The sequence below is a fragment of the Colobus angolensis genome, unplaced genomic scaffold, assembly GCF_000951035.1.
Source record: "Colobus angolensis palliatus isolate OR3802 unplaced genomic scaffold, Cang.pa_1.0 Scaffold120, whole genome shotgun sequence".
Taxonomy (NCBI): domain Eukaryota; kingdom Metazoa; phylum Chordata; class Mammalia; order Primates; family Cercopithecidae; genus Colobus; species Colobus angolensis.
Window position 1 is genome coordinate 2,852,273 of NW_012113142.1, and position 12,773 is coordinate 2,865,045.

The 12,773-nt window shown below is 51.4% G+C and overlaps 2 protein-coding genes across 5 annotated transcripts in view; one reads left to right on the top strand and one right to left on the bottom strand.

Annotated features, from left to right (window-relative positions):
* Window positions 1-515: 515 nt before the first annotated feature.
* DNAJC30 (DnaJ (Hsp40) homolog, subfamily C, member 30) lies at window positions 516-1,697 on the bottom strand. Of its 2 annotated transcripts, XM_011930480.1 has the most exons (2): window positions 1,241-1,697; window positions 521-1,192 (listed from the first exon to the last, which is right to left on the bottom strand). In XM_011930480.1, exons 1-2 carry the CDS (start codon window positions 1,669-1,671, stop codon window positions 991-993), a joined length of 633 nt encoding a protein of 210 aa, XP_011785870.1. In that variant the 5' UTR covers window positions 1,672-1,697; the 3' UTR covers window positions 521-990. The 2 variants fall into 2 exon arrangements, with proteins under 2 accessions (XP_011785863.1, XP_011785870.1); XM_011930473.1 differs by having other exon boundaries at window positions 516-1,697.
* Window positions 1,698-1,781: 84 nt separating this feature from the next.
* Window positions 1,782-12,773, top strand: part of WBSCR22 (Williams Beuren syndrome chromosome region 22) — a 14,613-nt gene continuing 3,621 nt past the window's right edge. For 2 of the 3 annotated variants that reach the window (XM_011930492.1, XM_011930500.1), the window contains exons 1-10: window positions 1,782-1,914; window positions 2,013-2,050; window positions 4,660-4,755; window positions 4,843-4,925; window positions 5,025-5,121; window positions 8,608-8,704; window positions 10,352-10,402; window positions 11,074-11,159; window positions 11,365-11,410; window positions 11,732-11,790. In XM_011930492.1, the coding sequence (XP_011785882.1) occupies window positions 1,867-1,914; window positions 2,013-2,050; window positions 4,660-4,755; window positions 4,843-4,925; window positions 5,025-5,121; window positions 8,608-8,704; window positions 10,352-10,402; window positions 11,074-11,159; window positions 11,365-11,410; window positions 11,732-11,790 (701 nt within the window). In that variant the 5' untranslated portion in view covers window positions 1,782-1,866. Of the gene's footprint in view, window positions 1,915-2,012; window positions 2,051-4,659; window positions 4,756-4,842; window positions 4,926-5,024; window positions 5,122-8,607; window positions 8,705-10,351; window positions 10,403-11,073; window positions 11,160-11,364; window positions 11,411-11,731; window positions 11,796-12,773 lie in introns of all 3 variants that reach the window. The other variant, XR_001000502.1, reaches the window with a different exon arrangement.

Genomic DNA, 12,773 nt, shown 5'->3' on the forward strand with positions numbered 1-12,773 from the left:
ATAGTGAAACCCGTATCTACTAAAAATAACAAAAAACTAACCAGGTGTGGTGGCGGGAGCCTGTAATCCCAGCTACACAGTCAGGAGGCTGAGGCAGGACAATCGCTTGAACCTGGGAGGTGGAGGTTGCAGTGAGCTAAGATCGCACCACTTCACTCTAGCCTAGGCAACAGAGCACAAGACTCCACTTCAGAAACAAAATAAAACAAAACAAAAAAAACCCCCCAAAACTATGGATAATAAAGCATGACAGACCTTAAGATGCCAAATGATTTTCTCCTCTGCTGTCATGCCCATAGAGTAACTTCTCCAAGGTCACACATTAAATACGGGCACAGGAACACTCATTCCTTATGCTCAATGACTTTGTTTTCTCACTCCCACATGCTATCAACAGAAGGGGGAGTGCCCCAGGGGCCTGACCTTAGCTGGAGGAATGGCAGGCTCTCCACTGATCCCATTCTTACCCTGGACCAGGTCTCACCTGTGGCTTGGGGAACTCACAGAAAGACAAGTTTCGTATAACCCCGAACCTTTTCTTTTGGCAGCCAACAGTTGGTCACATTGCACATTTCAAGGTTACAGAGGAGGCCCACCCTACACACGCGGGGCAGGAGCAGATAAATCTTGCTCGGGGCTTTACAATAAAGCTACAGCGAGTGTTCCAGAAGTTGACTACATCTGGAAGCAGGAAGACAAACTCTGGAAGAAGTACCCTAGAGACTCCAGGAACCCCTTAACTCCTGAGCTTTCGGGACTCTTCAGCGTGGGGCCTTTTCCTTAGACGTCGAGAGACCTCCTTTTCTGGACCATCGTGGAGGGATTTGCAGGTCATCGGCTAAGCTGGGGGGGTGGGGGAGGGCAGGGGGAGTACAGCTCCTTCGGATCCCAGCAGAGGTTAGACTATCAATGGCCAAGGGTTCAGAGGCAGGAAAAATGGCCGTTTTTTGGGGGTTGGCTGGGGACACTCCCCTTCCCTCCTCTCTCCGATTAAATATAAAAGCCGATGATGATGAAGATTGAGAAGACTAGGAAAATGGCAGCCGTGTCTCGGGTCTCCTCCCAGCGGAGGCCTTTCAGGGACGCATGCTCCTGCCTTTTGCGAAGGGCCTCCCGCCGGGCCCTCAGGCGCCGTTCCCGCTCCAGTTGTTCCCCGTAGTGGGCCTGGTAGAAGGCGTCAAAGTTGAACATCGTGCGGCTGGCGCCAGGGGCGGCCCGAGAACCGGCGTAGGTCCGAGAGGTGGGCGGCGGGGGACGCGGCGAGCCGGGGTCGGGTGCGGGCGTCCTGGAGGGCCGGACGCCGGGTCCGCGCAGGTCCTCGTCGCTGAGGAGGCCGCGATCATACTTACGACGGAGGGTGGCACTGCCTAGCACCACGTAGGCCTGGGAGATGCGCGTGAAGCGCTCGGCAGCCTCCACGCTCCCAGAGTTGCGGTCCGGGTGGTAGAGAAAGCACTGACGGTAGTAAGCCGCCTTGATTTGGGCCTGCGTGGCTGTGGAGGGGACGCCGAGCAGATCATAGAGCGCCGTGCGCGAGTACGAGCAGTCGCCCTGAGAATAAGTCCTCGGTCCCAGGCCCAGGCCGGGTGTAGAATTTAGTGGAAAGCCACGGGCCTGCAGCAACCTCCACGGAAACAGCCGCGACCACCATCCCCTGCGCATGGCTGCCATCTTGAATTGATTAGGCGGGCGGTGCAAGAGAAACTGGCCAATGAGAGGCGCCGGTTGGTCGCCCTGTAGCCAATCACGTAAGGGGGCGGGCGAGGAGGGGTGGAGCATGCGTATTACCAAGCGGTCGCCGGGCTGATGACATAAAAGCGGGTTCCGGGAAACGCCACTTGCAGGCGTTGCTGCTGAGGCGTGAGAATGGCGTGTCGCGGCCGGCGTCCGGAGCACGGTGGACCACCGGAGCTGGTAAGTTCCAGGGCCTGCGGACACCCGTCTCCCCACTTCTACGGCCACCGCGTCTGAATTCCTCCTCTACCTGCCATTTCTTTTTCTTTTTTTCGCAGTTTTATGATGAGAATGAAGCCCGGAAATATGTTTCCAAGTGAGGGGAGCCTGAGTACTGCGCGGTGTCCGGGGGTCGGGAAGCGGCAAGTTGTCCCGGTTGCTGGCGTTGCCCGGAAAGCCCGCAGAATTTGGGGGTGCGGGGAGGGAAGGACCCGGGTGGGTGTCTTTTCTGTCTCCGGTAAATCAACATTGCCGACCTCTCTGGGCCTCCGTATCTCAGAGTTGAGATAGGGGTGATCGCGCTTGCTTTTCCGTGGGTGGTTTTTAAAGTCGAGTGTGACAACTTGTCGTAAGCATGTGGTAAAAGAGGCGCTGGGCGGTGGGTGCGGGCGAGGGGTCAGTCTTGGTGGGGTGAAGGAAGTAATTAATGTCCGTAGGATGCTTATCGTGGCGCCTTGTTTGCCAATAAATCTCAACGACAGCCTTTGTTGTGTTGTCTGAATTTCATAGAGGGTGGTTTGTATGAACTAGAGTTATGGCCAGGTGGGGGTGGCTCACGCCTGTAATCTCAGCAGTCCCAGAGCTTTGGGAGGCTGAGGCGGGAGGATCGCTTGAGCTTGAGAGTTCGAGACCAGCCTGGGCAACGTAGCGAGCCCCCGTCTCCCCCCAAAAATAAAAAAATTAGCTGGGCGTGGTGGTTCCCCTCGGCCTCTCCAGTAGCTGGGACCACAGGCGCGCGCCACCGCGTGTGGCGTATTTTTTTAAATTTTTTGTAGCGACGGAGTCTCGCCGTGTTGCCCAAGGTGGTCCAATCCCAGGGCTCAAGTGATCCTCCCGCCTTCGTCTCCCTAACTGTTGGGATTGCAGGCGTGAGCCACCGCACCTCGTCTCTTAAAAAAAAAAAAAGGGTGGGGGCGGAGGCGGGCGCGGTGGCTCACGCCTGTAATCCCAACACTTCGAGAGGCCGAGGCGAGCGGATCACCTGAGGTCATGAGTTCGAGACCAGCCTGGCCAACATGGCGAAACCCCAGCTCTACTAAAAATACAAAATTAGTCGGGCGCGATGGCGGGCTTCTGTAATCCCAGCTAGTCGGGAGGCTGAGGCAGGAGAATTCGCTTGAACCCGGGACGGGGAGGTTGCAGTGAGCCGACATAACGGCACTGCACTCCAGCCTGGGCGACAGAGAAAAACTTTGTCTCAAAAAAAAAAAAAAGGTATTTTGTGGTTTTTCCATGCTTTCTCACTGAGAGACTAGCCCTATTTAAGTAAATGGTTATTGGCTGGGTGTGGTGGCTCACGCCAGTAATCCCAGACCTTTGGGAGGCCGAGGCAGATGGATGACCTGAGGTAGGGAATTCTGAGACCAACCTGGCCAACGTGGTGAAATCCCGTCTCTACTGAAAATACAAAAATTAGCCGGCCTATGGGAGGCTGAGGCAGGAGAATGGCTTGAACCTGAGAGGCAGAGGTTGCAGTGAGCTGCGATCGCACCTCTGCACTCCAGCCTTGGCGACAGAGTGAGACCCTGACTCAGTCAATCAGTAAATAAATAGCTATTGGATACCGTTTCTTTTTTTAGGGACAGGGTCTGTCTGTTGCCCAGTTAGGAGTACCATGGCATGATCCCTGCCGACTGCAGCCTCAAGCCATCCTCCCCAGTAACCGGAACTAGAGGTACTCGCCACCACGCCGGCTGAAATAGCTTGATATTTTTGTGTGAGTGTGCGACAGGGTCTCATTCTGTCGCCCAGGCTGAAGTGCTGCAGTGGCTGCAACCTCGCCTCCCGGGTAGTTGGGAACTACAGGCGCGCCACTTCAGGCCCGGCTAGTTTGTGTAATTTTTTTGTGTAGAGGGGGTTTTGCTGTGTTGCCCAAGGATCTGGTAAGTTGCTCACGGGATCCGTCCGCCCTGACCTGCCAAAGTACCGGGATTATAGGCGTGAGCCACCAGGCCCGGTCCTTACTGCTGACTTTTTATGTCTATTATATGTTGAAGTGGTATTTTGAACATACTGGGTTAAAGAAAATACGTTATCAAATATATGGGGTTAAAAATATGACTCCAGTTTCTTTCACCTGTTTAAGTTTCTTTTTGACTGGCTATTGGGAGGCCATACGTGGCTTGTGTTGTGTTTCTCACAGACTGTGCTTCTGTAGGTTTTTGTGCATTATTGATCCTTCTAGATGAGAGAAACTATGGAGAATAATTCTTGCAGAAAATGTTTTCAACAAATGCTAGAGCAGCCCAGCCTAATAGAGTTGCAGATCCCAATGGTGGTTTATTATTAGGAAAGTGATTTGCCTTTTACACATCTGCTTGGCAGCTGGTACAATGATAATTTGTTACCACCAAATAACATGGTCCTGAATTACATGGAATTTTGGGGTCACTTTTAAATAGTTGAATTTGTTGATCCCAATTTAGAAGGGGTCAGAAAGGAGTACCTTGGGATGATGGATCCTTTTTTTTTTTTTAACTTGGCTTTTTTTTTTTTTTTTCTTTTCTTTCTTTTTTTGAGACGGATTCTCACTCTGTCACCCAGGCTGGAGCGCAATGGTGTGATCTTCCCGTCTCTGCCAGCTAGTTGGCTGGGATTGGAATGTTTATGTTTTTCTTCCTTTTTTTTTTTTTTTTTTTTTTGGTCTGGGGGAGGTATTCACCCAGAACTCCTTTACCATGTCCACTTGTGTTTCTGCCTTCCCAGCTCACGGATGATTGATATCCAGACCAGGATGGCTGGGCGAGCATTGGAGCTTCTTTATCTGCCAGAGAATAAGCCCTGTTACCTGCTGGATATTGGGTGAGATTCTGGGGCCTGGTTCAGATTGTCTTAAGGTGGTGAAGTACCTTTGCAAACTGACCCTGAGTCTATGATCGTGTCTTCCAGCTGTGGCACTGGGCTGAGTGGAAGTTATCTCTCAGATGAAGGGCACTATTGGGTGGGCCTGGATATCAGCCCTGCCATGCTGGGTAAGTATGTCCTGTTTGGAACCAGGGTGGATTACCCTGATGGGTGTGGAGAAGCCACAGGTATTGTCTCTTTCTCTGACTGCCTTTTCTCTAACGTAGATGAGGCTGTGGACCGAGAGATAGAGGGAGACCTACTGCTGGGGGATATGGGCCAGGGCATCCCATTCAAGCCGGGCACATTTGACGGTTGCATCAGGTGAGGGTCTTCACTTCCTGCTTTTATTTATTTAGAGACAGGGTCTCACTCTGTCACTTAGGCTCTAGTGCAGTGTCTGTGATTACGGCTCATACCACAGCCTCCACCTCCTGGGTTCAGGTGATCTGCCCCTGAGTAGCTGGGACTACAGGCCCATGCCACCATACCTAGCTAATTTTTTTTTTTTTTTCTATTGAGACAGAGTCTTGCTCTGTCACCAGGCTGGAGTGCAGTGGTGCGATCTGGGCTCACTGCAACCTCTGCCTCCCAGGCTCAAGTGATTCTCCTGTCTCAGCCTCCCAAGTAGCTGGGATTACAGGAGCGTGCCACCACACCCAGCTAATTTTCGTATTTTTAGTGGAGACAGCGTTTCACCATGTTGGGTGGGATGGTTTCAATCTCCTGACATGGTGATTCACCCGCCTTGGCCTCTCAAAGTGCTGGGATTACAGGTGTGAGCCACCGCCAATCAGCTTACTTTTTTTTTTGTATTTGTTGTAGAGATGGGTTTTTGCCATGTTGCCCAGGTGATCCACCCACCTGGGCCTCCCAAAATGCTGGAAATTACAGGTGTGAGCCACCCCGGCCACTTCCTGCCTTTAGTCCTGCAGGCCAGTGCTTCCCAAACCTGACTGTGCAGCAGTCACGCAGATACTTACAAATACACATCCCATGGCATTTTCAGATTTACAAGGTTAGAACAAGGCCTAAGAGTGTATTTTTTTGGATTCTAAAACTTTTCAGTCTGGCCAACACAGTGAAACCCAGTCTCTACTAAAAAGCCAGGCACGGTGGTGGGCACCTGTAGTCCCAGCTAGCTACTCAGGAGGCTGAGGCAGGAGAATTGCTTGAACCTGGGAGGCAGAGGTTGCAGTGAGTCAAGACCACGCCACTGCACTTCCAGCCTGGGCGACAGAGCAAGACTCCATCTCAAAAGTAAAACTTGTCTACTATTGTGATTATTTTGCATTGTCGGGTTCAGGCACCACTGGTACGGATTCTATGTTGGCTTTGTGTGTCCGGTGGGGGAGGGGAGGTGGTCTTTTAGCCTCAAGTGGCCATTTAGCAGATATCTTGTGGGCCCCAACAGCCATCTTTATTTGCCGACAAATAACTCTGGTGGAGAGCGGCGGGGCTTGCTCTAATCTCTTCAGCGCTCCAGAGCCTTTTCTCTGTAATCAGGGTCAGATTAAACATCCCCATAGCGCTTTGATAACAGATCTTAGAGCGTTAAAATTGATTAAGTTTTCCTTAGGCTGCTGCGATCAGTTCTGTTTAGTTTTTGGTGCGGTGTGAGAGTGAAGGTAAGAAACTAGGGGAGGAAGTTACAAATCATTACTTGCAGGGAAGACCTCCTTTGGTTAGCCTAGGTTGAGTGGTGGGGATGTGAAGTGGGGAGCCAGGTGAGAGGTAAAAATTTGGATTAGAAGATTTTCCTTTTACATCTTGGAACAAGACCCAGAGGGGTTGGGGAATAATTTCAAGGGTAGCGATGCTTTTTGGTAATGGTCAGGTGAGATGTTTTAAGCTGAAAAGCCGAAGGCCAGCAGTATGGTCTGTATGTTTCGGAAGGAGGGGGTGGTCAGTTTTGTTTGTTTTGGGGGAGAGGTGAAGTGGTATAGCACACTTTTTTTTTTTGGAGATGGAGTCTCACTCTATTGCCCAGGCTGGAGTGCAATGGCACGATCTCAGCTCACTGCAACCTCCACCTCCTGGGTTCAAGCAGTTCTCCTGCCTCAGCCTCCCAAGTAGCTGGGATTACAGGCGCTCACCACTATGCTCGGCTGATTTTGTATTTTCATGGAGACGGGGTTTCACCATGTTGGTCAGGCTGGTACTGAACTCCTGACTTCGTGATCCACCCGCCTCAGCCTCCCAGAGTGCTGGGATTACAGGTGTGAGCCACCGTGCACGGCCCAGACTTTCTTTTGTAAACATTTGCTACATGTAAGACATACAAGTTGCTGTGGAGTACGGGGAAATGAAACAGTCTCTGCGTTTAAGACTCTCCACAGTTTATTAGGTGCTTTAGGACTTGGACCAGGCAACTGAATATAAGGGCATGAGTGGTGTGTGCTCTAGAGAGTCGTGGGGCTGCCACAGCACAGGAAAGCCTTGGGTGGAAGGGCTGCGCCTTGAAGGCTGGGAGGAATTTGGTTAGTCAAGGAGAGGGTTTCTGAGTGAGGGAACAGTGGGCAGAGGCACTGACACTAGTGGGAAAGGGGCCTGAGATGAGAGTGATGAATGAGAGATTCCACAGAAGATGGCGTTGTGTGTGGTTGGTTCCTAGAAGGCACTTAAGTGTGTCCTAAGAAGTTTGGGCTTGATGGAGTAGATGATAGGGAGTTGGCAGGTGACGGGATCAGATGTGTGTTTAAGGAAGGTGATTTTCAGATGGAAGAGGAGAGGGAGTTAGGTGGAAGCATTTGAGCTGGTAGCGCTGAGCATTGGTGGGGGGACGTGAAAGTTGGGAGCGACTGTGGAAGTGGAGGTAGGGCTCTGCATGTGTGTGTACAGCAGAGAGGGAGGGGAAGGGCAGGAAGGAAGACATAGTGACTGCTTGAGGGTTTTTTTAGTTTATTTTTTGAGATGGAGGCTTGCTCTGTTGCCTAGGCTGGAGTGCAGTGGTGCAATCTCAGCTTATTGCAAACTCCGCCTCCTGGGTTCAAGTGATTCTTCTGCCTCAGCCTCCTGAGTAGCTGAGATTACAGGCACATGCCACCACACCGAGCTAATTTTTGTATTTTTAGTAGCAGTGAGGTTTCACTGTATTGGTCTGGCTGGTCTCAAACTCCTGACTTCAGGTGATCCACCTGCCTCAGTCTCCCAAAATACTGGGATTACAGGAGTGAGCCACTATGCTCGGTTGCTTGAGGTTTTAAATCTGGGGGTTGTGAAAACACTTAACAGGTAGAGTGGAAGGGAGTGATTTAAGAGGAAGGGTGATGGGGTGGCTGTGTATGTGTGAATAGTCTAAAGCCTGTTTCCTTGGATTGGAGGAAGGGAACAAGGAGGGGTGTGTGGGCAGACAGTCTTGACACGGAGAAATTTTCAACTCGGGATACAGATGGAAACAAGGTTGAGGAAAGGTTTCTGGGACTGACTGAGGGACGTGAATGCTGTCCTTCTGTATGTCCTATTTTTCCAGTGTTGTAGAATCATGACCTGCAGTGGACCTGCACTTTTTTCTTTGTCTTTAAATTTTTAAACTTTAAAATACTTTTGAGTAGAGATGGGGTCTTGCTATGTTGTCCAGGTTGGTTTTGAACTCCTGGCCTCAGGCAATTTTGTCTTGGCCTCAGAAAATGCTGGGATTACAGGGCGTGAGCCACTGTACGTGGCCTGAACCTGCACTTTGTAAGAAGGGAAGCTGTGGGAGGAGGGGTTTCTCTTGGAGATCCAAGACGGATGATGTCGAGAAGCTTGAAGCGGTGGGGGGAGCAATGTGGATTGCTCCCTTGCCTGACTAGGTCCATTCCTTTTTAGCATTTCTGCTGTGCAGTGGCTGTGTAATGCTAACAAGAAGTCTGAAAACCCTGCCAAGCGCCTATACTGCTTTTTTGCTTCTCTTTTTTCTGTTCTCGTGAGTATAAGGTCTTCTCCCCATCTGGGTTAGCTGCCTGTCCCTCCGTAGCCCTGCAGGTAGAGTGAGGAAATTGAGGTGTCCCATGATGGGAACGCTCCTCATATGGGACCGCATGGGGTGGCAGGACCTTACTGTGGTTGCTTCTGTCCAGGTTCTCAGCCTAAAGAAGTTCAAGCTCAGTGGACTGATATATGCTAATCAAACCCAGAAGTCACTGATGGCAAAATGGGAGACCAATTTATTAACTTGTAATAGGGCCTACTTCTGTTGATTGGTATTCCTATGTCTATTACTCTGAGTTGTAGTCAGAAGTTGGTTTGGGGGCATGGACTGAGCAGAATGAGGACAAGAGATGTCGTGTTGAGACCATCCAGAGGGGTACCTTCCAAAGTGCCCACATGCTTCTGACTCCTCACTTCTCCCTCCACCTAATGCTGATCCTTTTCCTCGGATGGGGAACAGGATAGTTATTTACCACAGAGAGAGCCGATAGTAGCTTTATCTTGCCTTTTTAACTTATGATGTTAATTTCAGTTGTTCACTAGGATTAGATGATAGTCTGAGATTTTAAGTCCTAAAAATGAGTTCTTTTTAAATCTTACTTGTTTTTTGAGACAGATTTTTGCTCTGTTGCCTGGGATGGAGTGCAATGGTGTGATCCACTGCGCCCTCAAAATCTTGGTCTCAGCTTCTCAAATAGCTTGGGCAACAGGCACACACCACCATGCCAGGCTAATTTTTTACTTTTTTTTTTTTTTAGAGATGGTGTCTAGCTATGTTGCCCAGGCTGGTGTTAAACTCCTGGCTTCAAGCAATCCTCCTGCATCAGCCTCCCAAAGTGATGGAATTATAGGTGTAAGCCACTGTGCCAGCTTAAAAATGAGTCCGTTTTGAAGGATCTGATTGGTTTTTGCCTCCTTAGCCTGGTCCAGCCCACCCTTAGTTTTCCTGGGGTGGACTGCTCCTGCCAACGGCTGGCCGCTGGTCTTTCCTGGGGTGGACTCCTGCGGATCTGGCCACTGGTCTTTCGTGGGGTGGACTCCTCCTGCCAGTCTGGCCACTGGTCTTTCGTGGGGTGGACCACCCCTGCGGATCTGGCCGCTGGTCTTTCCTGCGGTGGACTCCTGCCGATCTGGCCGCTGGTCTTTCCTGGGGTGGACTCCTCCTGCCAGTCTGGCCGCTGGTCTCGTGTGTCACATGAGTTTTCCTCCTGGCGTACTGGGTTAATATTGTAGTTCCAAGGGCCTTTATGTTTCCTCTTCTCCCTGCTGGAAGGCTCTTCCCCTCTACCTTTAAACAGCCAGCTCCTCACTCCATTCAAATCTCTGCTCAAGTGTCCATCTGAAATAGACCTTTTTGGAACCGAAAGTAAACTGAACTCAAAGGAAACTCTGTCACTTTGTCCATTCCTCTTTTTGGAACAAAGAAAACATTGCTACTGTGAATGAGTTGCCTCCCCTACTAAAATGTGAGCTCCAAAGTTCAGGGTGATCTCTTTTGTTCATGACTATCCCCAGCCCTAACAGCAGTGCCTCATCCATAATGGAAACTCAGGAAATACTCGGTGAATGAAGGAAGGGGGGGTGTCCAGGCCCTAAGCTGATGCGGTCATTTGTAAGACAGTGATGTTCCCGTTTCTTTCAGGTCCGGGGATCCCGAGCTGTCCTGCAGCTATACCCTGAGAACTCAGAGCAGGTGAGTCCCTTGGCTACTGGGTGTGCAGGGGAGCGGGGGTACTCAACAGGTAAGCTGTCCTGGGGAAGCGACAAAGAACTTTATGCAGATCGGCGGGAAAAGGAGAAAACATGCACCCTAGTGTGACCCCTGATGGCACATTTGATGACCTGATATCCTAAGGGGGTGGCATTTGCGGAGGTGGGGTGGGATGCCTTCTCTTGGCAGATGACATGGTATTATAGATAAGCTGATACGACTGATTTCCATAACCAAATAAGTGAATGCCATTTAGGAAGGGGGAGAGGGCACCGACAGTTGTCTGTTGTGTGATGTATAATTAAGGAATGGCGGAGCAGGATGCAGATGTTGAAAGATAAGTGAAGAGCTGTCCCTGACTAATAACATGAATGAGTCTGGCTTCCAATTGTGGCCATTTCCTTCCTAAACTTGAGTGGAGAGCTGGGTCCCTGCGCTGGAAAGTGAGAATGAGAGGAGTTGCTTTGTTCTGTAATTCTCCTGAGCAAGGTGTGGGCCATTCCTGCACTTTTCTCTACGTGGCTTACAGCGACCTTAAGTTCTCCCAGGCAGGATTCGTCCTGGGGCAGACTGGTTTCTGAAGGAGGGGAGGGAGGTAAAGCTGTCTGCTCCTCTCGCCTCCGCTGCCTGACCCACTGCCTTTCTTTCTTCAGTTGGAGCTGATCACAACCCAGGCCACAAAGGCGGGCTTCTCCGGTGGCATGGTGGTGGACTACCCTAACAGTGCCAAAGCAAAGAAGTGAGCGCTGGGGGCTGGTGTGCTGCCTGGGCTGCAGGAGGGAGGGTAGTGGCATAGCCCTTTCAGGCCACTCAGTGGTGCAGAGGAGTGCTGGGGTGTGGGTCACCAGGGTCCAGGCAGGCGGGGTGGGGAGATAGGGTGGCGAGAACTTGTCTCCCTATGGGGTTTCTCCACCCAGTCCTCACGTTGCACTTTCTCCTTTCAGATTCTACCTCTGCTTGTTTTCTGGGCCTTCGACCTTTATACCAGAGGTGAGGGACACTGGGTTTGCCAGCAGGCCTGTGTCTTGACTTCCAGGCAATGGGGCTCAGCCTGTAGAGCCTGCTGGGAGAACACTGGTGGGGAAGCAGGGCCCAGCCCCAGAGTGCAGAGCCTGGAGTGCTCACGTCCTCTGGAATCCGGAGGCAGAGACCTCTGCTCTTCAGGTCCCAGAAAGGCATGTCGGTTCCTTCTCGTGGGACTGGACCTTGACCCTGTTGGAAGGGCTCCAGCCTGGGTGCCCGGGCTTCTGGAGTGGGGCAGATGGGTTGAGAACTCTTCAAGGTGACCTAAGTACACTTTGGTTCCTGCAGGGGCTGAGTGAAAATCAGGATGAAGATGAACCCAGGGAATCTGTGTTCACCAATAAGAGGTAAAGCAACTGCTGAACCCTACCCCGGCTGCAGCAGGGGCTGCCATATTTGTTAGACATGGACTTCTCTCCACCCTCACCCAAGCGTCTCAGGTCACATGCAGCAGGGACACCAAGGTGGTGGTGGAAACATCAGGCCCCGTTTGGACTGTGCCTGTTTGGGGCTAGGAGTTTGGGGTCCTGGATGTCTGCGGGCAGCCATGCAGCTTGGAGCTCCCTTTGTGAGCCCACACGTACCCCTTCCTCTTGCCATACCTGGCAGGCTGTCTCCTTCCTTCCTGATGCTGCCCTCCACCTGCATCTGCGACCCTCTCCCTTGGGTGCCGTGGCTCTCCCTTCCCTCCTGCATGCTCATCTTGACTCTCCTGGGTGACTCTGGTCGGCACACAGGCATGCTGCACAAGTTCTCCTTTTCTAGAAAAGTTCATGCCTTAATTAACCCCATAACAACTGCTAACTACCCCATTGATCTGCTTGCTTTCATAGCAGGACTCAGACCTGCCTCTTTCTTCTTCCCTCCTGCCATTCTCTCATTCCACTTCTCAGGCTGACAATTATGTCTTACCAAAAATCGTTCTTGTCCAGGCCACCACCAGTTTCCGTCAAGCCACATCTGGTCACTTCCAACCTTTTTTCTTGTCCTGCCTGCTCAGTAGGGTCGGAGGCAGCAGCGCGCTCCCTCTTTGACACTTCCTTCACTTGGCCTTCCACCCACTGTCGTGGTTTCCTCAGCCTTCCTGGCTGCTCCTCAGTCCACTGCTGCTTCCTCCTCGAGTCCTGGGCCCAGCCTGGATTGGATCCCTTCTCTATCTGTGGTATGTAAATGCCAGCCAGAAGTTCCTGACTCCTAAATGTGTATCTTCATTCTCTGCCACCTGGGGTTTCCCAGTGCCTCCTCAGTGTCCACACCTGGACTTTACACGGGCATCTGAAACAGAACAGCTCTTGGTTTTCATCCCCTAAGCGTTCTTTTTTTTTTTTTT